General features: G+C 39.5%; 2 protein-coding genes, 1 long non-coding RNA gene and 1 pseudogene across 3 annotated transcripts; 2 read left to right on the plus strand and 2 right to left on the minus strand.

Annotated features, from left to right (window-relative positions):
• Positions 1-7,489: 7,489 nt before the first annotated feature.
• LOC123469829 lies at positions 7,490-10,315 on the minus strand. Its single transcript, XM_045169176.1, has 6 exons — positions 10,198-10,315; positions 9,810-10,092; positions 9,280-9,692; positions 8,983-9,180; positions 8,520-8,616; positions 7,490-8,318 (listed from the first exon to the last, which is right to left on the minus strand). Exons 1-6 carry the CDS (start codon positions 10,313-10,315, stop codon positions 7,490-7,492), a joined length of 1,938 nt encoding a protein of 645 aa, XP_045025111.1.
• Positions 10,316-12,184: 1,869 nt separating this feature from the next.
• On the plus strand, positions 12,185-14,685 carry LOC123469830. The gene is given in 8 exon segments (XM_045169177.1): positions 12,185-12,363; positions 12,692-12,915; positions 12,989-13,036; positions 13,039-13,098; positions 13,101-14,027; positions 14,095-14,287; positions 14,356-14,467; positions 14,524-14,685. Coding segments are annotated over 8 exon segments (1,905 nt in total).
• A 2,788-nt stretch (positions 14,686-17,473) lies between these two features.
• Positions 17,474-18,252, minus strand: LOC123469666. Its single transcript, XR_006642957.1, has 3 exons — positions 18,170-18,252; positions 17,868-18,101; positions 17,474-17,804 (listed from the first exon to the last, which is right to left on the minus strand). It is a non-coding gene; the product is annotated as an uncharacterized LOC123469666 (long non-coding RNA).
• A 3,656-nt stretch (positions 18,253-21,908) lies between these two features.
• Positions 21,909-23,829, plus strand: LOC116917759 (annotated as a pseudogene).
• The last annotated feature ends 2,353 nt before the right edge of the window (positions 23,830-26,182 follow it).

The raw sequence follows: 26,182 nt of genomic DNA on the forward strand, positions 1-26,182 counted from the left end.
AATCAGAATTTCTAATACTTAAAACATTTTAAATTTAAGAAGGGAGGGGTACCAGAACGTGTGACGAAATGTGATGAAGGGGGGGGGCGGGTGTAAAATCGTCAAAAAGTCCGTAGGGGAGAGTAGGGTCATACAGGACAAAAACTTTGTTTTTTCTGTAATTCAGTGTGTAACAATGTTATGCTGAAATAAATTAGATTAGTGTAAAGACCGTTGTTTATATCACATTAGGGAATTTTCTCATCGCCATACGTTATATAGATTACCAGTTATTGAATTTCGAAAAATAGGGGTAAAATTGTTGTTGAGGAAAAATGTGGGGGTAAAACTGGACAGAGGGTGTCCTATACTGGACACGGTTAATTGCACTAAAAGTTTCTAGTTATTAATGTTTAAAAAAATTTCCCTAATTACTTCATGAATAGAACATATATTTTAGCGTAGATTAAATTTCAAAAAAATTAATTAACATGAAGAAAATCAACGAATGAAGTTGGGGGGGGGGAGGACTGGACAATTTCGATACCAGATGGAGAAGTGGGAGGGGCATCTTAGATATTGCATGATCGATTCTCGCTCGATTGTTAGTGAAACAAATTTTTCGAAGCATACAATACTTTTGGACCATGATTGGACCAACTTAAGCTCCGCCCATAAAGAATCGATTTCGTCCGATTGTACCCCAAAACCGTGTACAGTATCACCCCCAATGAGGGTCTATTTTTAATTCCTTAACAACTCTTAAACCGTAATCCGTAAATTTTTTTTTATACCGGCTCTGTATAAGTAAATGAATTAACTAGCTTCTTTATCTATAATATTAATTTTTGACGAGTGATAGCGTGGGCAATACCAAAAAATGTGCTGTAAATAAAAATTAAAAGACAGCGCTCTTTTTTTATTTCCTCTATAACTCGTGTATTTTTAGGAATTTCACGATAATATTTTTGTCATGTATAGAAATTGACATTGACAACATCCCAGTATCCCCCCCCCCCATTTCATCATCACCCAAGACCAGTAACTGCTACTGTCCTGTTTGGTACGTGTCCTGCATCACCCTGCTCTGCCCTACACCCAAAAATGACTCGTCAAGCTCCGCCCATTTTCCACCTAAACTACTCCCGTGAACGCTATTTAGGGACTTAAAAAATTACAACATTTTTTTCACCCATTAACAATTTCAACGCACACCTTTCCCAGGTTACGGTGTAAATTTATGTGAAGTATTTTAAACATAAATTGCAATAAAAAAAAAGAAAAAGGAGGTCGAGAAATAAAGGGTGTCTAAATACTCTTGGTAAACCAAATGGGAATTAAAGTGACCTCTATACAACTAAAATTTACAGCTGATTTATCTCATTTTAGCATGTCTGTCTGCAAACACAATTTGAAATTTCTTTCGTGAGTCATAGATGGCGTTCTGTTAGTGATCAAAATTGATCAACGACCTTTCGATCACGATCTCGATCTCGATCTGAGTAATTGATCAATCGCTTGCTCACGATAAAAAAAAAAACGATTGATTGCTCAAATCGATCTCGATCAACAATCGATCGCGGCATGTCTGGTGGGGAACTTGTTATTGATGTCGTAGGAGATGATGGGCGGCTGTTGATGGAAGGTCCGATGATGAACCAGGAACAACATTTTCCACAGTCACATCATCACTGGTAGTTGATGTTACAACTACGTCAGTGGATGCTGTGGCCGTTAGAAAAGATGGTTCCTGGCTATTTTCCGTTCCTGGTGGTGGTCTATTGAAAACCGAGCGGTAAACGTATAAACATGAATAAAATAAAGAGTGAATAATTACCTGATGTTTCACATCCTCTGTTGTGCATTAAACTGCCTGACCAAAGTATGCAGTTTGGTCGTTTTGGCATTGACCCACTTGTTGTCCGAATCAGGGTTGCCGGTGAATTTAACAAAGTACTGTACTTTTCGCCTCCCAGTTTCGGACAAAGCAACTAAACACAAAAAAAATTGTCTTTTTAAATTATTAAAATATAACACTTGACAAAAAAAAACACTTACCGTCGATCCAACAATGCCTCGACGACATATAATCTGTCTCGTCAATTGGTTCTTCCTGATGCCGTCCCTGTAAGAAATCACTGTTTTCAAACGGCATGTTTGCTGTAGAAGAGTCAAACTTCAACTGACTGTGACGTTGGTCCTTTTCCGAATTTTGCTGATGAAATGGTTACTGTTATGATTACAATTTTTTTCGAAAGAGCTATGAATTACTGTGAATATATTACATTTATGACTCAACGTTGTAAGATATTCATTTTATTTGTTATACATTTCATTTCAAAGTTTAGTGGTACAATACCGTTCGTTTTTAGCTTTCGTTCATAAAATAAACTTAGTGTTTCATTATTTGTGGATATTATTCGTTTAGATCCTTAATTCTATTATTTTTCCATAAGTAAACTTTAAATACTATTTCAAGTAGTATTTTGAATTTGCAGCCCCACATCAATTTATCCTCGAACCCGTTTTCCCCGTGATATGCCTGAACGGGTAGGGATTTCTGGTGAAACCGAGTGCCCCTATTACTATTTGAAAAACAATGTCTCATCATTTTAAAAATTGTTGTCGTCATTAAAAATAATATTCGAAATCTTATTCGTTATTTTATAATTTTTAGTTTATATTAATTCTGTTAAACAATTATGTTTATTATTTATCCCTGGGGGATTTAGTTTACTAAATTACTGGAGTTTTAGGGGCCTCCTCCTCCAGATGGGGCCCCGAAACACTTTATTGGAATTTTTTTCAACAATAGAAATGCAGGAAAGGGGAAAAAAGGATTAACGATATTTTAAAGGTGAAATTCATAGATTTCAAGTATGACAAAGGTAATAAATGGTAATGCACGTCCCTTTATTGTCTTAATTGTTGAACTATGTGACAACTAGCATGTTTTTTCATATATGACAAAGTAAACAAGCGGCCATGTTGGACTGTTTGGGGTGCTTCAACATTTGGAAAAGAGATGGCCACTTTTTTGTAATTCAAATTAAAAAAATTAGATGTCACTTTTTCTATGTCCGAAAGGGAAAAAAAAACAAATACCGACATTCTTTTCACAGAAACATACGTCGAAATAAAACCATCTTTGTTTCTCGCTTGCATTTAACAAATAAACCTAAACTAACCCTAATCCCGAAGGCGCCCAAGCGGCTTTATTGACAAAAGTTAACAGATTGAAATTTGTAATCGTAGAATGGAAATGTGGCAACAGATGAAATAGCACAGGTCTGCTGTGAAATGAGCATGGGGTAACCATTTATGCAACCAACGATTTCACGATTTCCACGAGGGTGGCCAACTGGTCCAGCAACAACTGCGTCTGCTTCCGGAGCAGGATTTCGGCGAGGGAGGCCAACAGGTCGAGCTATAACGGCAACAGCTTCCGGTGCAGAATTTCGGCGAGGGTGGCCAATAGGTCGAGCTATAACGGCAACAGCTTCAGCTTCCGCCGCAGGATTTCGGCGAGGGTGGCCAGCAGGTCGAGTTAGGCGGCGTTAATAAATTATGTAACGCGATTTTAAGGTTTTTTTAACCCCCTTTCCCCCATTGTAACAAATTATAACAAAAGTTTGACCCCCCCCATAGATTACTACGTAACAGAGGCTGAACCCCCCCCCTTTTTTTAAAAAAGCTCTGTCGATTTTGTGGGCAAATCTTTGTCGTTTTTTATTGCTTTCCACTTTTCGTTGAACTCAGTTTGGCAATTTGATTTTGATTTAGCTGGATAAGCATTTACGTATGCGTTATACAATTCAGAATCAATTTTAGTTTATAACGGGGACGTTCAAGTGAGCCTGTTGTTGATTCCTCCGAGCTGAAGCTCCAGGTAACTCCAATTGCAAATCTTATTTTATAATTTACCGGACAAAGTTATTTAACACATTTACTCCTTCTAAAAAGTATTATAATTTGGTTAACCTAAGCAGGTTCGAAAGATGACATTGATTGATGAAAAAATTCGTAGATTTCTATGAAACCGTCTTCCAAATCTCTCTCCCGTTAGAATGATCAGCCGTTCCCTTTCCGCAACCCATGTAGACAAGGCCTCCCGGAGAATATCTTCAGCTTGACTTAAAGCAATGAAGTCGAGCCGTGCAGTTTCTTCGCACTCTTGAAGGTGAACTGAAAAATATAGAATATAAAATGAAATCTACACCATAAAAATTTAGTTAATCTGATGTACTATTGCAAATAAAATCCCAGAATCTCTTTCGGTGTCCACGACAGTGCGCATTGAACCAACGATTTCACGACTCCACGTCGTTGTTAGTTCGGTTCCTCTGGACATGAACGCTGAATCGAGCTGGAGTTTGTGTTGACAGCAAATAACCTGCCCAATATTGGTAAAAACGCTGCAATGCTTCCTGAGTTTCCGGAAACTCCAGTTGCAAATTGGCAGCATTTTTACATTGAATGGTCTAAGAAAGTGAAATAGATTAACATTTTGCGAAATGGGAAAAAACCCCATGTTTTTTCATACAACAACACCGGCGTAAATCAGATATGCAGGAAGCAACACAAAGGCGATCATCATCTTGATGATTCTCTTTATTACCGGCCTGGACCTATAAGCGGCTGTTAAACCCTCTCTGCATGCTCTCTTATTATTAGCCTGTTCGTTAGCCCCTCAGTTTAGCAGAGAAAAGTTAACTAGATTCGACATGAGATATCCTTAAGCTTGTATGGATGCCAAGGATACAGCTGGCTATAGTGCTGTAAGGGCTATAGCGTCACCTATGTGTGTGCCGCCACCTTATGTGTCTGGCGAATACGGCAGTGTTGTAGGTACTGCAGAAAAGAATTGGGGCACACCATATGTGTGAAGAAAGTAAGACGAAACGTCCGTCTGGGTAGATTACAAAAATGCAAGAGAGAGACTGTGTCCTATAAAAGGGTCTACTACCCTGCCTAGCGTCCTCTTACGCAGGTTACGGGACAAAGGAACAGAACAGATTGGGGGGGGGCGCAGGTAAAACAAAATAGAGTTATAAAGCGAATACGTAAAAAGGCCTCTAGTAGTCGCTTCTACAAAAAAGACAACCAATCAATTTAACTCTTCGCTGGAACACAGTCTAAATGACAGAAAGAATAACATAATGTTATATAATTATGGTGTAGTTCACTAAATTAAACTAATATGAAATACATAGGGTAGACCAGGGCTTCTTGGACTTTTGGGTTGAATGGTTTTCTTATATTATTCAAACACAAATTGTTAAGAAAAAAAATTTTTGCACTTGCTTATTGCAAATGCCAAAAAAATTGGGGGGTGAATTTCCGTTAGTTAAATAGCATTTGTTGTTTAGTAAGAACAAAAATTAATAACAGGTATCTGAAATTGTAAAATTTTTATATTTATTTTTAAGATGGTTTTTTAGTGTAAGCAAGAACAAATAAAAAAAGTAACACTTGCAGAAAATTTTGTTCTACGCTTTTCTACACTAATTTTAATTCTACTGAGTGTCCTATTTCTCTAGAAAATTTAAGTTTATTTGCAAAGAAATATGGGCTAAGTTGGCCCTAACACCTACGGGGTTGTCTGGCAGTGTTCGCTGAACTGAAGGGGAGGAGTTGTGGGAGGAACTGAATAGACGTTTGGTTGAAAATAAGATGTATTAATTGAAAAGCGAAGGGTTAAAAAAAATTTCAACAATTGGAATGCTGATTTTCACGAGCGCCAGGATCAGAATGCAGATTGCTCCTGGGTTTGTTTCAAAATGGGAGGTTCTTAGAAATCAATCTATTTTTTATAGTGATCTATAATTAATAAAACCATCCTCCATCAACCAATCAGCCCCATTACGATAATTTAACAAGAAAGCAGATTCATGTAATTTTTTACACATAAAGTGATATTTTTATTTAGAATTTGGTGCTAAACTACAAAAAAAATGATTTCTATAAATTTTATATTAAAAGAATGACAGATTATTTTGTTCAAAACAAACGAGGGTCCATTCAACCCACTCTTTCCCTATTCCAAGAATAGGGGTTTGCACTATAATTTTTTAATTTGCACCAATTTTAAACAAATAAAAAAAAATTTAAGTGATAGAAAACATAGCTGTCTATCGCTGCCAACAGAAATATTTCAGATATCGTTAGTAAAAGCCAAGATATGACGATAAAAAAAAGGACTATGCAGCCCCGGTCTCCCCTACTTGGCAATAGTGAAACCAGCAACCACCAGTTTCCGCAGCAGGGAATGATGTTTGAAGAGAAACGATAATAGCTTCTTTAAGTCAGAAATAATGCGTTCACACGCAAAGCCTTGGACGTTGTTAACTTCTAATACGGCTCCAATAATGACTTCAATCACGAGATTATAGAGGGATAGCGTCTTCTCACTCATAAGAACATGGGCTACTGGAAATGGCTAAGCCAAACATAATAGGAAGAAAATTATTAACTAGAAAATCAAATCAATTATACAATAACCCTTACCTTTTCATACGCTTTAAGAGGAAAAGTGAAGAGTTGATAAAACAAATGAGGAACCGTTTTAAATGTTCCATCGGCTTGTATTTGTTTTGATCTGCTTAGGGGTCCCAAAACAGCCATCGAAAGGAATATGAAGGCCGTTCCGGTATCGGTGGAAACACGGCTCCTAAAAAATTCAGTTGAACTGTCTAACGTCTCCCTGTAAACAAGAATTCTACTAGTTTTTATAATGTATGCATTTGTTTTATTATTTTCTATTACCGATATTGTAGTTGCTCCAGAAGCAAAGCCGCCGTCTCGTCAAATGACCTTGTGTTGCAATCTGTTCAGCCGACGAGCGGATTCGACTAATCAGATTGTTTAAATTACACGAATAAATAAGTACACGACAAATGAATTAGGGTGCTTACACGAATATATTAAACACAAGAAACACAATGCACGCGAAGGAGCCAGGTATTGGCCAAAGCTCTCTCTTAAACTTGCTTACGACAGTAAGACTTACGGAGACACACTTGTCTCAACTGCTACGCCAGGTCTAACCCTCTTTCTCGTGCGCCGGCCGGCTTACGTGACAGTCACGCCAACTGACGGTCACAAGGGACAATCACAAGGGCCCTCAGGGCTCCCAAACAATACAGAAAGGGACTCATAGGTGGAGTAAGGAGACAGACGGGCCGTCTGCAACATTCGGCCCTTCCTGACTCGATTTGACACAAATCTTCAAATAGGACAACAAAACTATTTACAAAAGACACACACGCAATTTGTCAAATAGAAACAAACAAATAAATAGTCAATACGAGATTGGGGACCTTAAGTCTAACCTTTCCATTCCCCTACTTCTATCTCACCCAAAAAAAAATAAATATAAAAAAACTAAACTTATGGAGATGGATCGGGTGGGGGGGGGAATAGACGGGCAAAAGCTATTAAGCTAACAGACAAAAAAGAAAAAAAAACAATAATGGCAAAGCCAAGAAAACAAAAATGAAATGCTTCAGGGTTATTTTACAAAATTTTTCAACCAACTAGGGGGTACTATTGTCCTTCCAGCTCTCGTTTTCGTTGGAGGGGGAGGAGCCACGACTTCATTCGGAGGATCGATTGGTGAAATGGCGAGTGATGGTGCCACCACATTATCTTCCTCATCCGCTTGCTGGACCAAGCTTTCATCTGGATCGTCGGGCTCGTCTGGCCAATCGTCCCACTCAGGATCCTCTCTTGGATGGAACTTGCGGATTTGGACGACATGAGCGTTAAAACGACGAAACCTCTTCTTTTTTCGCCGTGCAGGCAGGTCTTCAACCAGATATGTAGTAGGGCACACCTTTTTAACGACTTGAAAAGGACCAACGTACTTTGGTAACAGCTTCTTAGTTTTGTTTTTCTTCTTCAACTTCCTACGAACAAGCACCAACTCTCCTGGGCAGAGATCCTTCACTACTCTGCGCTGAAGACCCACCAGGCGCTTCACTTTCTCCTGTTTTTTTACTATGTTCATTCGGGCCGCGTCTCTAAGCTCCTCAACTCGAGACAGGAAGACGTTGAAAGATTCTGGTCGTTCTTTTGGCCACGGAAACTCGTTCTCTAGGGCAGTGAAGGGCAGGCGGCCATACACCAGTTGGAACGGTGATATCTCGGTTGTACTTTGCCTTGCCGTATTGATGGCGAAGATTGCTGCTGGCAAATGGTGATCCCAGTCGTCATGATCCGTGTTAACGTAGGCAGCTAGTGCGAGCGTCATCGTTCTGTTGACTCGCTCAACAAGTCCAGATGTTTGTGGATGCTCTGCGGTTGCAAAAACGTGCTGGGTCTTCCATTCGTTGACTTTCTTTTCCATCAGATGAGAGGAAAAGGCAGTGCCTTGATCCCTGATTATCCGAGTCGTTCCACCATGGCGAAAGTTGATTTGGTCTCTCACAAAGTCTGCAACCAATGCTGTCGACGTGTCGGCCACTGCCGCTGCTTCTACATATTTCGTTAAATAATCGATAGCCACTATAATATGCTTCTTGCCTTCTGACGTTGACTTAAATGGCCCGAGATGATCCATACCGACGGTGTGAAACGGACGATCTGGCGGTGGAATGGGTTGGAGTTGACCAGCGGGTAATCCAGGGATACATTTATGAAATTGACAATAATTACAAGACATAACATATTTACGGACGCTTGACCGAAATTTCGGCCACCAATAACGTTCAGACACTCTTGCAATTGTTTTGTCTATTCCCATATGGCTAGAGGAGGGGTCATCATGCGAAAACTCTATTATCTTTCTCCTTAAAATTGACGGAACACAAAGCAAAAATTTACGCCCCTGGGAGGGATTTCTCCTATACAAAATTTTCCCATGAATTTTAAACTGTTCTGCAATTTTACCCGGTACTTTTGAATTAAGACAGGTTATAATGGGACGCAATTGGCTATCCAGTTGTTGTTGGAATGCCAATTCTGTATTATTCATGCCCACAGGCCATCTACTGTCAAGTACACAAACTACATGACCGATCGCGGAGCCACTGGTTCCAATACAGGATTCATCAGGGTTACGCGATAGGGCATCAGCCACCAAATTATTTACTCCTTTAATGTGGCGAATTTCAAAATCGTACTCTTGAAGAGCCAAAATCCATCTGGCGAATTTGCCAGTAACCTCTTTCTTAGACCATAGCCATCGAACAGCTGAGCTATCTGTACAGACAGAAAATCGTCTACCATACACATTCGAACGTAATTTTTTAAATGCCCAAACAATTGCTAAACATTCTAGCTCATTAGCATGATACTTACTTTCCGCGTCGGTAAGTTTCCGGCTGATAAACGCGACTGGACGTGGTCCATCTCCAGCATCTTGCATTAAAACGGCCCCAAGGCCCACCAGACTGGCGTCTGTTTGTATAACTACATCGATGTTTTGGTCGAAGTGTGCCAGTACAGGGGACGACACCAAACGGCCAACTAACTCAGCTTTTGCAGACTCTTGGGCTTCTGTCCAGCTCCATACGGAATTCTTTTTCAAAAGGCTGTGCAGCGGATGTGCTACTGTAGCAAAATCTGGAACAAAACGACGATAGAAGGACGCGAGGCCTAGAAAGGCTCTCAACGTTTTAACGTTATTAATTTTAAAGTTAACTAGAGCTCTAATTTTTCCCGGGTCTGGCTGGATTCCGTACTCATCAATGGTGTGACCTAAATGAAAAATTCTGTTTGTCGCAAAAATACATTTAGAAACGTTTAAGGTTAATCCAGCTTTCTCCAAAGCCATTAGGACACACTCAAGTCTTTTCTGATGCTCGTCGAACGTTCTTCCAAAAACTAACACATCGTCTAAATAAACGAGACACATTTGCCACTTAAGGCGAGCTAACACTCGATCCATCAACCGTTGAAATGTGGACGGTGCATTATTCAGTCCAAACGGCAAACGAAGAAACTCATACAATCCATCTGGAGTGACAAACGCTGTTTTACACGTATCAGCGGAGGCAACAGGTACCTGCCAATAACCACTCATCAGGTCTAAACTGGAAAAATATTTAGCACCAGCAAGACGATCAAAAACGTCATCCAATCGGGGTAAAGGGTAAACATCTCTTTTTGTCACTGCGTTTAAACGTCTAAAGTCAATACAGAACCTAAAGTCACCTGATTTTTTCTTTACCAGTACTACCGGTGCTGCCCAGGGACTAAATGATGGACGGATGATACCTTGTTTCAGCATATCGGTGACTTTTTCAATTATGATCCTTCGCTCCACAGCTGATACGCGATACGGTACGCAACTAATTGGTTGAGTGTCGCCAGTGTCAATGGAATGCTCCGCCATGTTTGTAAATCCCAGTTCGCCATCTGCTGAGGGAAAACACAGTAGATGTTTGCTCAAGAGCTCGAAAACGGCACTCCTCTCTTCTTCCGACAAGTTTTCGCCTACGCGAGCGTCCATCAAGATCTTCAGCTTCTCACTTCTCATCGGGTTGAACAGCATTGTTGAAGGAGCAAACAGGATTTTCTGGCTGTTCTTCTTGCCCGACGACTACCATGTTGTGATCGAAATCAGTATCTACATACGCTATAAAACCTTTACGACGTAACACAAGAGATGACATTTTCATATTTAATACGGGGATTTTAAGTTTTCCCGCTGACACTTTTACCACACAGGATGGAATAACCCATTCCATACCAGGATGAGCACACATATTTGGCCTGACGATAACATTACCAGTGAATTCTTTAGAAATTTTAGCTTTTACAAAACAAAGAGACTCTGCTGGTATAACAGCTGATTCCACAACTTTAACTTCTGTGCCTATCACACGAGGGCACCTTTTTGTTTTATTCTCTACCTTTAAAGAATCAATCAGCTCGTCAGACACAAAAAAAATGTTCTCATCGTCCTCTTTACTACAAATATTTTGTTCTTCAATGCCAGCAAAACGAACTTTCTTATCTTTTGGTCTGTTTGAATCATGAGATTTTAAAACAATTTTACCATCTTATACAATCAAGTTTGATTTACTTTTCAAAATCCAATCTACCCCAAGAATCAATGCAAATGGACAATTTTTAACTACAGCTACTTCATTTAACTCAACCACTTTATTTTCACATTTTACTTTTAAAGAGCAAAAAGAATCAACAATGACTTTTTATCATCCACCCCAGTTAGATTAACAAAAGGTTTCTTACGATTAGGATCCAAAACATTCCCTACTACACTAAGTCTTATAGCAGACAAACTAGCGCCTGAATCAACCAGGCCAGTCACTTCACCAATATTTTCTATGAATACCTTAACCAGTGGAAGCTGGGGACGACAAGGAAGGCGTGCATAACCGGTTAGCATAGGCCTTGCTCCTTACTTCCGGTCGGTCCTTTTCCCGACTTTGCTGGGCAGTGACGGGAGATGTGGCCAACCACCCCGCAGTTGTAGCATTTCCGTTTGCTAGGGTCGACCCATCCTCCTCCGCTACGATCACCTCCGCTTCTTCCACCACGATCACCTCCGCCTCCTCCACCACCGGTACCACGACTCCCTATTGTCATCTTGTTGAACTGTGCAGTCAGTTGGTTAACCAGCTGGTTGCCAAATGCTGTTAGAGTGGTGTTTAAATCAGGAGTGCTAGATGGCGCCATTGGTGGGGTTGCTGTCGGAGCCGCTGGTGGAACCACTGGTGGAGCCCAAGGTGGCGCCACTGGTCCATGTGCTGGTGGAGGTACCAAGCGAGACGCAACGCCAAGAGTCTCTAGTTCCCTTATCCTCTGAATAAACTCCGTGACGTTGGCTGGACGGTTCGCTGTCATGGCGGCCACATGTTGCCAACTTGCGAGGCCATCTATCAAAATGCAACCATCTTCTCCTCGTTAAGTGGGATAGGGGCAACACGCAATACCTTATGCTTGTCCAAAGCGTACTCTATACCCGACTCGCCGTTTTTCTGCCGCCTATCTTCCACTAGATGGAGCCATTCACTCACGTGCAATCGAGGTGAAAAATTCGCCGTGAATGCCAGCGACCAATTATTCCAAGTTGCGTGGGTGTGGCCTATGTGGATGTGCCAATCCAACGCTGTTTTTAGCAGACGTCTTGCTGCTACTTGAATGCGCTGCGCATCTGTCCAGCCCTCGGCCACGGCTACTCTATCAACGAAATCAATAAAATCTTGCGGAAAATCCATCAGCTTACCTTCAAAGCATGGAATGGAGTCGACAGCCGCATTTGCTATACGTGGAATGGGTAAAACTGGAGCTTGGGGAAGATTGTGCTGTTGCTTATGGAACGCCGTTTGTAGCAGCGAAACAGACACCCCTTTTTTTCTTTCGCACCCCTCTTTGTCTCGTTGTCTGCTTTAGTCGTCTGCTAACCGTTGCCAGGTAATCCTCCCGCAGCGTTTATTTTTTTGAATTCAAGTTATTAAATCCACTTTATAATTAGATATTTATTACTTCTATTTAATTTTAATATTTTTTCGCATTTATTAGTATCTCCCTTTTACTTAATTTTAATATATTTGTGAAAAAAACAACACCAGCCCACACAGCTGACTGCTCAGGGCTCACAACAGTCGGAAGCCATTCACCGAGCCATTCACGTGCTCATTGTAATTATCAGAAGGAGCATGCAGTTTTAATTGCGTAAAACTTTGATTTAACTTTATTTTTGTAAAAGTCATGTGAATTGGAATCATTAATTTTCAATTAGGACTACGAAGTCTTCCTATCTTAGAAGTAAAATGAGCTGGAAGAAAGATACTTTAGTTCGTATGGTGATCAAGTTACCCACGTGTGAAACATTGCTAAACATGCCACTTCACCTGGATTTTGTTGAACGCCTTATCGACGATGAAGAAGAACATAAGAAATTTGTTTTGCTTTGCGAAAGGCAGTTCAATGCTGGTGTTCTTTCTCACACCATTTATGAAATAAGTAAGTCGTACTCACTCATTCTTGCCCATTTCATCATTTTTCAAGTGCTAACCATTCTGTGTGTTTCTTACAGAAAAGCCAGATGAACACAGTTATTCGAAGAATAACTCTAAGGAATTTGATATAAGGAATTTGATAGGAGAATCACATCGCTCAGTAAACTTTCTTCAGATGAAGAAAATATCCAGATGATGAAAAAGAAAGTGAAGAAAAAGTGAATTCAAGACTCAATCTGTCCACGTCTTTGTCTCCTTACTCATTAAATGAATCACTTGATGAACAACTTCACACAAATTCTAGATCTGCATCTCCACAAACAGATGAAACAAGAAAGAAGAAAGATGCTAAGGAAGAAACAAAGAAAAAAGAAAGTTATCTGGGCAAGCTAACAGAGTGTCATCCCAAACAAGGCATTCGAAAAGCTGTTTCCACAGAAAAGACTGCACACACATACGATGATGACTGGTTAAAGGAATCACAAGACGAAGCAAAATACCCCACAACTTCAAGAACATTCCGTGCTCGTCAGAACGTTGGAATGACCCAACATACTGAAAGCCATTCTCCAATCATTAGGTCTTCCACACCAAACCATGAAAGCCGCGGAGGTTCATCAAAACTAGATTCTCAGCCGATTTCTTCTTACCACTCTTCCGTTGAAAACCGCAAAACTTCAACAGATCGCCAATATTTTCATGTTCGCGAGAATGAAGGTTCTCGCTCTTCTGTGAAATCTCAAAATGGAAACAGTCAACGTCGTACATATGAAACTAAACGCGATTCTCGTCATGGAAGGAAGGAAAAGAATCCATTTGTCAAATCTGAAATTGAACGTTATGATCGTCGCAGAAATTTGGATAGTCGCAATTCTCACAACTCAAAAAAGAAAGATCATCGAAGCCGCTCTCCTATCGACAAGAGAAGATTATCCAATGTATCCAGTTCCTCATATTCTGACAACGGGTCCCCATCTTACCACAACCGATCTCGTTCTTCTTCGCCTGATTTTCCCGGGCCAAAATACAGTCAGATGGTTAATCGATCACTAAAGGACCTTGTGAAAGAATCAAAGAAAGATGTAAACTCAAGTTACGGTTCATACACCCAAAACGGTATACATTTAAAATTGATACGATTATCTCAATACGCATTAAACATGAGTTGTTTCCTTTTCTATAGGAAAACTTTCAATTGGGAAATCGACTGTCAAGTGTCAACACGTGGAATTCTATTGTTTAAGAAAGTTGGAGTTTCCCATTCGAATCCCGGAAGACCAGGAAGAAATAAAATTATCGAACGCTGGTTTGGGTTCAAAAGTTATTGAAGTTCCCCTGAACCAATCAGGCAAAGAAATGAAAAATCTGATTCACTCGTAAGCAATAATTTATTCTTGTTAAACATATTTTTCTGTGACCATAAATATTTTTTCCTTGTGCATAGAAACTTTCCGTCTTTAAAGGGAGACTTCATCATTGCATGTAGATTGAAAAGAGGAGATAAAGTTCTAGAACCTGTCTTTAAAGAAGTACCGGCAATGGCTCAGCTCTTACAGGTATATGTAACAATTTCAAAGTCGAATTCATTTTCGTTATCTTACATTTTTTTTAGAAAGCTCCGACAAAAACTAGCACAATGTATGTCGTCCCTTACGAGGAAATTGATATCGCTGATCGGGAGGAAAGAGTTCGATGTTCAATATGCAATAATTACATTAATGTTTCAAAGCGATTTGAACACCACTTGAAGTGCTCTGAGAAAAATAATGCTTAACTTCCATGAATGTGATGCTATTAATTCAGAGCCAGTTTACACCAGGCCAAATTTTATGTAATTCAATTATCACATTGCCACTATTCAATTGCAAGTTCTTCATTGCTGCAATTACCAGGATGTGTGTTTTTAACTTTAACCGTTTTGTTTGAATGTTTTTATATAATCTAGTTATTGCGGAAGATTCGGCTCGTGTTTGTTTAACAATACAACGAACTGAACCACATTTTGCGTTTTTTAACTATTACAAAAATGCATCAATGAAGTCTACAGTGGCCGTAATAATATTTAAAGATATTCCGGAGAAGTTATAGTGATTTCTTACAAGTAAACATTTGGAAAAAGTAGATTCGATAAATGCCATTTCTTTTAAATTGAACGTATATATCTGAAAGCTTAATATTTTGGTATTCGGACTTTCGAAATGTGATCCAAGATATGACGAGGAACAGCTACCAGATTGATAAAGGCAGCGCTGATTGTGTGTCTCATCATTTTCCACTCCTTATGGATTGAAAAGAGTCCTGAATAGCACGTAGTTTTCAAACAACTCTACTAAGGGCCATCTGCTTTCTTACCTACTTAAGTTTTTTTCTTTTGTGAATTTGAAACGTAGTGTTGCTTTTATGTTTATTATTTCGCTGTTATGCCCTATATCATCCGTATTTTATTTTCTTCCGCGATCCCTACAGACGAAGAAAAAGAACAAGTAGCGAGAGAGGTGTTCACGCCAATGCCACGTGAAAAACCCCATGCTGTTCTTGCTCTTAAAAACCATTAGGGGAAAAAAATACGTTCAGCAGTTAGTCGTTCACTCTTTATGATAATCAACGTAGGAGGACCCCACACAGAAAAACTGTTCCATTATAGCAATGTCCCCATCACTGTTTTTGGAATGAATGATTGAAAGAAGCAAGATGTTATTCATCCCAGGCAGTATCAAAATCCCGCATGCTGGGATATTCCGACGCGGTCAGAAAAATACCATTGAATATTTCTGAAAAAAACAATCATATTTCGATTAAATGTAACGGGAAAATGAAAAAAAGAACTTCCGCATGGAAGAATCTCTTGTTTAATCGTATAGGTATAAAAATTTGTTTGTTTTCTGACCCAGTGAGCGTTTAGAAGATGGTGGGGAGACGCGGGATAAAGATGATGAGAAACGACACGCATGGAAAAGAGAAGTAGGCTACAAACGAATAAAAGTCAACGCACGGATGTATGTTGGGGGGAGGGGGTGGTGGGAAAAGTGCTCTATCTTGATACATTAACAGGAGTGTATAAATTCAAGATCGCTAAAGAAAACTAATAAAGACTCACATGTGTGTACTCGCCCTTCGGCAGAAAATTACAAAAATATTATGATGAGAACGTTGAACCACCAAAAGAGATGATCACTAATAATCTATTTGTTGACATTTTCTGAGAATGCGGATTGAGGAAATAAATAAGAAGCGTAAATTTCTTTGCTTCCCATATTTAACACCGGCGTATCACCCGGTGTTTTGTTTTGGTGTAAAATAACTTTCGACAACTAATGACGGGAAATATCGTAACTCATGGAATAAAATGTAAAGTTATTTCTATGGCTTCCAAGGAATCTTAATTAAACCGCCGCTCTTTGTATTAATTTTTTGGCTTTGAAAAACAGCCCATTCACTTCACATCAACCCTTTTAGCCATTTGAAGAATATGTAACATCAAAAATTTTTCTAGCACTGTTCTGTAGAGTCCGTAACGATCCTATTGTATTGTCAAGAGTCACAGAATCTTAAGGGCAGCAGTTTTCCACGAAGTCTTTAAACAGCAGGTCACACCGGAACACAATCTACCAGTTTTATCTACATGCTAATGTTCACTAGCTACCCAATTTGGTTATTCTCTATTATCATATTTACTATTTCAGCACACTTTACTTGAACAGAAAGTAAAGAAAATATAAAGGTTTTCTTAAAAGTGTAAATGAAGTCAAAGGTGTTGAAATACGAACACTGAATTTTTCATCGATTTCCCGTATATTATGAGAACAGTACCATACATAACATCTAAACGTTACTCATTGCGTTCAGTACATAGCGGAAGGAAAGGTACGTTTCTACGGAATTTTCAAATGTAATTTTAGTGATTGGGAAATGGTTTCTCAATTCCGCCAAGGTATCTTCAGATGGACAGACAATATCAGGCACTTTGACACCACGAACTCCTCTGATGCGATGATTTTGTATGGTATTTACAAGTTGCATGTCGACATCAAATTGCTGCAATTCTGTATAGCTTTTCCCGTCTACCAAGGATCGTCTTTTCAATTCTTCTATTCCTAAAGTGAATAGTTGAATGGGAGATAAACCCTCGGTGCGGAGTTTGTGGGAGTCCCACATAGCACAGAATTCATCTAAAGATTTTTCAATCAGGGATCGGAAAACAAAATGTAGTGAAAATATGTCCATGTTGTTCGAAACGTCCAGGATTCCTTCAACTTCCATAAGACTGAAATTAAGTGAGCATTAAAAACCACATTCGTTTCCTTCACAGAACATATTTAGAAAACTTACTAGAACAATTCTCTGAAAGGGGATAGGGCAACACGTAACACTTCCCTCCATATTCGTTCAATTCTGGTGTTTTGAACTGACCGACCGCTGATGAAACTGGCCCGATTACCACCCCTTGTAAGGAACATCAAATGAGCAACACCAACATTCTCCTTTCCTTTGTCAGTTTTAGAAGAAAGAAGTATTTAGAACAAAATTGAGTTGGAATCACGGGAGGAAATTGATACCTTACTCGTGATGGCAGACCAAGTTCTTTGACACCGGTTAGAAAATGCTTCAAGACCGTTTTAGCTTTATTATTGGTGTCTAACTTCATACAAAATATTTTTCGAGAAAACCCGTCAACTGCTCCAACAACAACAAACCTCCATCTAATGAGTTTATGATGAGTGTCCAAATGTACCATAGACAACGGAGCTCGCACTTGATAACGTCTTCTCTTGATTGTATTCTTGGCTCTTGGCTGGGATCCAAAGATTTCATGAACACATTTTCTTATACGCCATCGTTGGACAAAGACACCTACATTTGTTTTGAGGTGGTGTCTCAGATATACATCTCCTCCTGCAAAGTAAAATCAAACAATTTAAATGGAACCACGGAAATTAAATTTAAATATAAAATTACCCATATTTGGTTTATCAGCCAAGACATTTGCTATGACTTGCATGAGGTCACAATCATCAATATTAGAAAATTTCTTTCGAGAAATTTTGAATTGCTTTAGTTTTCTGAGTATTGTCCAGCGGGACACACCAAACCATTTTGCCATTTGTTTTACTGAAAAATCCCAGTCAACAAGTTGTAAAAGTTTTTCATGAGATATTGGAATATTCATTGGTTCCATCACTAAAAAGCAAGCTGATACCCAAAGAAGACATTTAAATTAGACGACATGAAGGAATCGAAACCACATTAACTGAAATTACCAGGCCAGTAGTTGTCACAAATAAAAAGTATAACACTGATGATAACTGGTGTCTTGAAAAGTGACAAGCTGTTAACAATGAAAACATTAGGATTACAAGAATGAAAGAAATAAATTTGTTGTAAAATTACTTGCCCAATAGTTGACAGGAACACAAAAAGCCTTAATGCTTTCCAAAAAGAACACGGTTCTTCCTCGATGTTGAAATCACAATTTATCTTATATTTTAATGAAATTTCTATAAGAATAATCACTCCTGGACTACAGGTAAGCCACAGTTAAAACTGCATGCTCCTTCTGATAATTACAATGAGCACGTGAATGGCTCGGTGAATGGCTTCCGACTGTTGTGAGCCCTGAGCAGTCAGCTGTGTGGGCTGGTGTTGTTTTGTTCACAAATATATGAAAATTAAGTAAAAGGGAGATACTAATAAATTCGAAAAAATATTAAAATTAAATAGAAGTAATAAATATCTAATTATAAAGTGGATTTAATAACTTAAATTCAAAAAAATAAACGCTGCGGGAGGATTACCTGGCAACGGTTAGCAGACGACTAAAGCAGACAACGAGACAAAGAGGGGTGCGAAAGAAAAAAAGGGGTGTCTGTTTCGCTGCTACAAACGGCGTTCCATAGTTGCTGCTGGTTCTGTCCGGCTGCTGCATTGTTGGCCAGCTGTTGCACCAAGTTCGCCGATTGTTGACGCTGTTGGTCCAACGCGTTCAAAAGATCTGCCGCCTGAGTTTGGGCAGCTAGTCGATCTTGGCCCATTGCCGTCGTGAGATTTCTCAGCGCATCAATTAGATCCTGGGGCAGCGCCATGTCTGGTACCCTTGAAACTGCAGTTGCTGAAACTGGTAAATTATAAGTGAGCCTACTCACGCCACCACGCAGGGACGGTGACGGTATTTGTGTGGTCGGCACTACTACTCGTGCAGGTTTAAACGGCGTGGCTACCGTCCTGGTGCTTGAACGCGTTGCTATTTGAAATGGCACTGAAGAATCTGTACGCTTAGGCGGCATATGATTGCCCAAGACCAATCGATAGGACTCCACACACTTACTTACTACCAAATGTTAGTTAAATATACTAAAAAAAGAAAAAATTAATAAATAAATAAACGAAATACAGATACGGGTGGTGGTTGCCGTTACGACACACGACAACTGGACAACGTGATCGGGGAAAGAAAAAAAAAACAAAACAAAACAAAAAAGGACAGAATCAATACTGATTCTGCTCAATACTAGAGCAAAAGAAACGAGATAATACCAACTCTGCTCAATACCGGAGCAAAAAGCGTATTGTCGCACGAGTTGTATTGGAACAAGAATACACGAATACAACAAGTGATGACTTAAATTCTAGACAATTATTCACTTTTAACTAATAACAATAAGGGATGACCATACCAAACTCGGAGAGCGTCTGAAGACTCCAGGGAACTACTCCTACGGAGCCTAGCTCCGGGAGCTCACCCGATGGAGACTCATCTAACGCAGATTCAGGGCAGCGTTTTATACCGTCGCGCGAATTACTCCCCTTCCGGACTGCATATCTGCGTATCTTTCTTGGAGCGGACTTCTCCCGATAATTTCTTCACCACGATCGCAGCTTTGTCCAAGGAGCGGATGACTCATATCTGCGAAGAGATAACCAATATCCCTTTTCACCCGCGACAGTATTAACGCGAAAGAAGAAAAAGAAATGGCGGCTATCACGCAGATTATATAAGCCACACATACACACACACACACACACACAAAATGACACGAATTATTCCCAGGCCTCAACGGGCCACGTGGTTTTACGCGCGAAAAGTTGGGGGGTTGGGAGGGGGCGTTTTCAACCCAAAAAAAAGGATGTGAAAAATTTGGGGGAGGGGGCTGGTGACGCGACAAGAAAAAAAAGGAAAAAAAAACTACGTGAATTTCGCACGGGCAGCTCTTACAAAGAAAATTTTACAAAGAGAGAGAGGAGAAGAAAAAAAACAACAAAAAATGAGAGCTATTCAATGGCCCGTGCCCGACTTCTGACACCAAATGTTGCAATCTGTTCAGCCGACGAGCGGATTCGACTAATCAGATTGTTTAAATTACACGAATAAATAAGTACACGACAAATGAATTAGGGTGCTTACACGAATATATTAAACACAAGAAACACAATGCACGCGAAGGAGCCAGGTATTGGCCAAAGCTCTTTCTTAAACTTGCTTACGACAGTAAGACTTACGGAGACACACTTGTCTCAACTGCTACGCCAGGTCTAACCCTCTTTCTCGTGCGCCAGCCGGCTTACGTGACAGTCACGCCAATTGACGGTCACAAGGGACAATCACAAGGGCCCTCAGGGCACCCAAACAATACAGAAAGGGACTCATAGGTGGAGTAAGGAGACAGACGGGGCCGTCTGCAACACTTGGAACAGTTGGGTCGTTCCACGTGAAATCTGCCAATCGATGGCGCGGTCAAAATTCCGTTTTTTGACCCTGAAAATTTTTTTATTGTCGCTTAATTTTTTTAGGATATATTTAAATGTTAAAATTTAATTTTTTTCCCGTGAGATAGAGAAAAATAATTTTTTTTTCTTTAACTGTGTCGTTTTTTCTGGTTCAATTTTAATAGGGCCTAAGCCATTGGATGTAAAATTTAATTTTACGTCGACATGTTATGTTTTTTTATTATTTTGTTTGCTTATTAAAATTTCGTTATTTTATGAAAACAAACCAAAAGAGGGTCATTTTGGGAGGAGAGTTGGAAATACAAGAACTTCAAAAAATGTGGCTTTTCCTTCAAGGTCGTATTTACTACAACTCCGTAAAACTCCCCTCCCAAAATGGCCGACCGTAGGGGAGCTAAATTGCTTCGGGGATGAAATAAAGCGGCAAAAACACAAAAACTAATGCTTATAAATTGTAATATATCTCACTAATAAAATAGAACACCTCTCCTATTCTTGGATATGTTACGAAAACATCTCTTCTTTGTTTTAAAATTATCCGCATTATCTTAAATTTAACGCCTTTTTCGAAATTAATTTTGAAAGTATACCCTCTTTTGGTTTGTTTTCATAAAATAAGGAAATTTTAATAAAGAAAAAAAATAAACATAACATGTCGACGTAAAATTTAATTTTACATCCAATGGCTTAGGCCAAAATTAAAAAATTCATTTTTAATATTTAAATATCTCCTAAACTAATTAAGTGAAAATTCTGAAACTTTCAGGGTCGTTTTTTTGCCTATCTTTACCCAACCACAAAAAAGCAAAAAAATCGGAATTTTAACCGCGCCATCGATTGGCAGATTTCACGTGGAATGACCCAGGTGACTTATTTTCTTGTTGAGAACGCTGCATTCTTTTTTCAATAGCGACGGCGAATCCAACAATTACCTCAAGTCGTCTGATTAGAACATAAATATAGTTATAGCAAAAAAAATATAACATTTTTAAACAAATTCATAATCGTGTCGAAGCTGTTCGAATATCCTCTTAGGACCTCCAGGTGCCCGTTGATGAATAACACGTCTGCAACACTCGTAGACCGGACGTGCGATAGACACCCTCCTTTAGAATTAGACGAGCTTGGTAATGGTTTGCTTTGTAGCAACGACATCTAAATAATACAGAATTCCTTCTGAAATGAAAAATATTATTAGTGTATAGATTAGATAGTTTTCATGTAAAAAAAATTAATGATATTTGAACTGATTAAAGCTTACAATCTTTTAAAACGATGATAAAAATTCCGCTCGATCTTGTAGAGTATCCCGTTTTTCCTTTCTCCTTGAATTTCGGTTACATTCACAATTTCTCTAGCTCGTTCTGCATACTCCACAGCATCATTAGATTATAAGAACTAGTAGAATTCTTGTTTACAGGAGAACGTTAGACAGTTCAACTGAATTTTTTAGGAGCCGTGTTTCCACCGATACCGGAACGGCCTTCATATTCCTTTCGATGGCTCTTTTGGGAACCCTACGCAGATCAAAACAAATACAAGCCGATGGAACATTTAAAACGGTTCTTCATTTGTTTTATAAACTCTTCACTCTTCATCGTAAAGCGTATAAAAAGGTAAGGGATATTGAATCATTGATTTGATTTGCAAGTAAATAATTTTCTTCCTATTATGTCTGGCTTAGCCATTTCCAGTAGTCTATGTTCTTATGAGTGAGAAGACGCCACCCCTCTATAATCTCGTGACGGAAGTCAATATTGGAGTTGTAGTAGAAGTTAACAATGTCCAAGGCTTTGCGTGTGAACGCATTATTTCTGACTTAAAGAAGCTATTATCGTTTCTCTTCAAACATCATTCCCTGCTGCGGAAACTGGTGGTTGTTGGTTTCACTATTTGTTAAATTTTTTTCTCACTAAACAACAAAGACGTTTTAACTAACGAAAATTCATCCCCCAAGTTTTTTTGGAATTTGCAATAAGCAAGTGCAAAAACAATTTTTTTTTTAGAACTGGTGTTTTAATCACATCAAAGAACCATTCAACCCCAAAGTCCAAGCATCCCTGGTCTCCCCTATGTATTTTTTTTATTATTTAGTGAACTACACCATAATTATATAACATTATGTTATTCTTTCTGTCACTTAGGCTGTGTTCCGGCGAAGAGTTAAATTTATTGGTTGTCTTATTTGTAGTAGCGGCCACTAGAGGCCTTTTTACGTAGCCGTTTGACGACCTTCTTTTGTTTTACCCCCCCCCATCTGTTCTGTTTCTTTGTCCCGTAACCCGCGTAAGAAGACGCTAGGAAGGGTAGTAGACCCTATTATAGGACATAGTCTCTCTCTTGCATTTTTATAACCTACCTAGACGGACGTGTCGTCTTATTCTCTTCACTCATAAGGTGTGTCCCAACTCTTTTCTGAAGTACTTACAACACTGCCGTATTCGCCACACACATAAGGTGTGACGCTATTTTCCTTACAACACTATAGCCAACTGTATCCTTGACATCAATACAAGCATAAGGATGTCTCATCTAGAATCTACTTGATTTTTCTCTGCTAAACTGAGGAGCTACCAAACAGGCTGTTTATAACAGAGCATGCAGGGAGGGTTTAACCATCGCTTATAGGTCCAGGTCGTTAAAAAAGAGAATCATCCAGATGACGATTGTCCTTGTGTTGCTTCCTGTTGATCAGATTTCCGCTGTTTTTGTTGTATGAAAAAAACACCGGTTTTTGGTTTCCCATTTCGCAAAATGTTAATCTATTTCACTTTCTTAGACCATTCAACGTGAAAATGCTGCCGATTTGTAACTGGAGCTGCCAGAAACTCCGGAAGCATTGCAGTGTTTTACCAATATTAGGAAGAGTATTGGTTAGCAACACAAACCCCAGCTCGATTCAGCGTTCATGGCAAGAAGAACCGAGCTAACAACGACGTGGAGTCGTGGAATCGTTGGTTCAATGTGCGCTGTCACGGACACCGACAGAATTTCTGGGATTTTATTTTTAATAGTACACCAGATTAACTAAATGTTTATGATGCAGATTTCATTTTATATTCTATATTTTTCAGTTCACCTTCAAGAGTGCGAAGAAACTGCACGGCTCGACTTCATTGCTTTGAGTCAAGCTGAAGATATTCGCCGGGAGCCCTTGTCTACACGGGTTGCGGAAAGGAAACGGCTGATCATCTAACGGGAGAGAGATTTGGAAGACGGTCTCATAGAAATCTACGAATTCCTTCATCAATCAATTTCATCTTTCGAACCTGCTGAGGTTAACCAAACTTTAATACTTTTTAGAAGAAGTAAATGTGTTAAATATTTTTTCCAGTAAATTATCAAATAAGATTTGCAATTGGAATTACCTGTGGCTCTAGCTCGGAGGAATCAACAACAGGCTAACTTGAACGTCCTCGTTATCGTACCACGAGCTCTACCTGGACATGCTATAGACAAAGAGCTGGTCAACCACGTCGAAATCCTCCTCTACCCCGACAAGCGTTAGTTTTTGCTCGACCTGTTGGCCACCCGAATTCTTGCTCCAGAAGCTGAAGGTGTATCGACCTGCTGGCCACCCTCGCCGAAATCCTGCGGCGGAAGCTGAAGCTGTTGCCGTTATAGCTCGACCTATTGACCGCCCTCGCCGAAATCCTGCTCCGGAAACTGTTGCCGTTATAGTTTTACCTGTTGGCAATCCTCACTAAAATCCTGCATGGGATGCTGTTGCCGTTATAGCTCGACCTGTTAGCCTCCCTCGCCGAAATCCTGCTCCGGAAGCAGACACAGTTGTTGCTGGACCAGTCGGCCACCCTCGTGGAGATCGTGAAATCGTTGGTTGCGTAAATGGTTACCCCATGCTCATTTCACAGCAGACCTGTGCCTTTTCATCTGTTGCCATATTTCCATTCTACGATTACAAATTTCCATCTATTAAATTTTGTCAATATATAATAAATATACACATAAACAGACTTAATATAAACTAAAAATTATAAAATAACGAATAAGATTTCAGATTTTATTTTTAATGACAACTACAATTTTTTAAATGATGAGACATTGTTTTTCAAATAGTAATAGGGGCACTCGGTTTCACCAGAAATCCCTACCCGTTCAGACATATCACGGGGCAAACGGGTTCGAGGATAAATTGATGTGGGGCTACAAATTCAAAATACTACTTGAAATTGTATTTAAAGTGTACTTATGGAAAAATAATAGAATTAAAGACCTAAACGAATAATATCCACAATTAATGAAACACTAAGTTTATTTTATGAACGAAAGCCAACCATCGACGCTGCAGCCACAACAACAATCTCCAATAGCCGGGTCAAAAATAGAAAAGGAAGAAGAAAAGAAACAGGGTGTTCTTGCTTAGGTCTGGAAGTGCATAGTAGTAAGTATTTTTGTGTATTTAAATTATTTTTTTCTTTTACTTATTGTATTTTTCCCTTTAGTGCAAAACAAAAGGTCATACGGCAATCAGTTGCCCGAAAAGGAAAAAGGGTGGTGAAGGACAGACCAACTCGACTCAATCATCGCGCTTAGCTCAACCTGTGTAAGTAGTAAACCTTCGACAACATTGTCATAAGTAAACCTTAAACAGAATTGTTACTAATTTAAGCTTAATTCTATTTTACCCCATGGCGCGCAAGGAATGCGCAACTCTTTCTTTGTCGCGAACACATATCCGCGCGGCTGATTTTTCCCCCCCAGTGTGAAAAAGTCATACTACATTTTCCCTGTGTCGTTGTACACACAATAATAGTCCTTGAATGGAATGCGCGTTTTTCCCGGCCGAAAAAAATAGGGAAGGGGTTCATGGATCACTATCGAATCGCGGTCGTGGAATAAAGTGCCCAATGGGCAATTTGTAAAAAAATCCCCGGCTCCGTATCTTAATCGGAACAAAAGATATGGCCGCCGGAAAAATCCATCCCGCCATAAGAGATCCACACAAAAAACAAATTTTCTAATACTTCTGGAAAGTGGTGTACAGCCTCAGCGGAGGCTTGTACAGTTCTGATTTTTTTTTCACGAATACATCTTCAACAAATGTATTTGTAAAAAAAAATTAAAAAATCTATCCCCAGTATTTACCTCGCAAATCAGCGAGGTATTTACACGGAGGCTTACGGGTATCCGCGCATTTTCTAACACTTGTGGTGGGTACTGTATAAGCATCACCAATTCTCCTATTCTGACGCCTCAACCATTAGTAGTACCACCACCCCAACCGCCAAAATTCCCGCCGCTTCCACCATGGTCGGCCCAGCCAAGGGGTAGATATGAATAGACAGATGATACCTCCCCTTCAACCGTGCATGGCTTTCTCCCCACAACCGTGGATGATCCAACTATCTCAACCCTGGATGATCCATCTCAACCGTGGATGATCCAGCCATCGCAACCGTGGATGGCCCTTCCCCCTCAACCATGGATGCTGGCACCACAAAACTACTCTATGTTCCCACTCCAATAATTGCTGGCACAACTTCTACAAATAAAAAATTTAAACATTTTTTTCAAAGAATATACGACTT

Source organism: Daphnia magna, linkage group LG2 (assembly GCF_020631705.1).
Source record: "Daphnia magna isolate NIES linkage group LG2, ASM2063170v1.1, whole genome shotgun sequence".
NCBI lineage: Eukaryota > Metazoa > Arthropoda > Branchiopoda > Diplostraca > Daphniidae > Daphnia > Daphnia magna.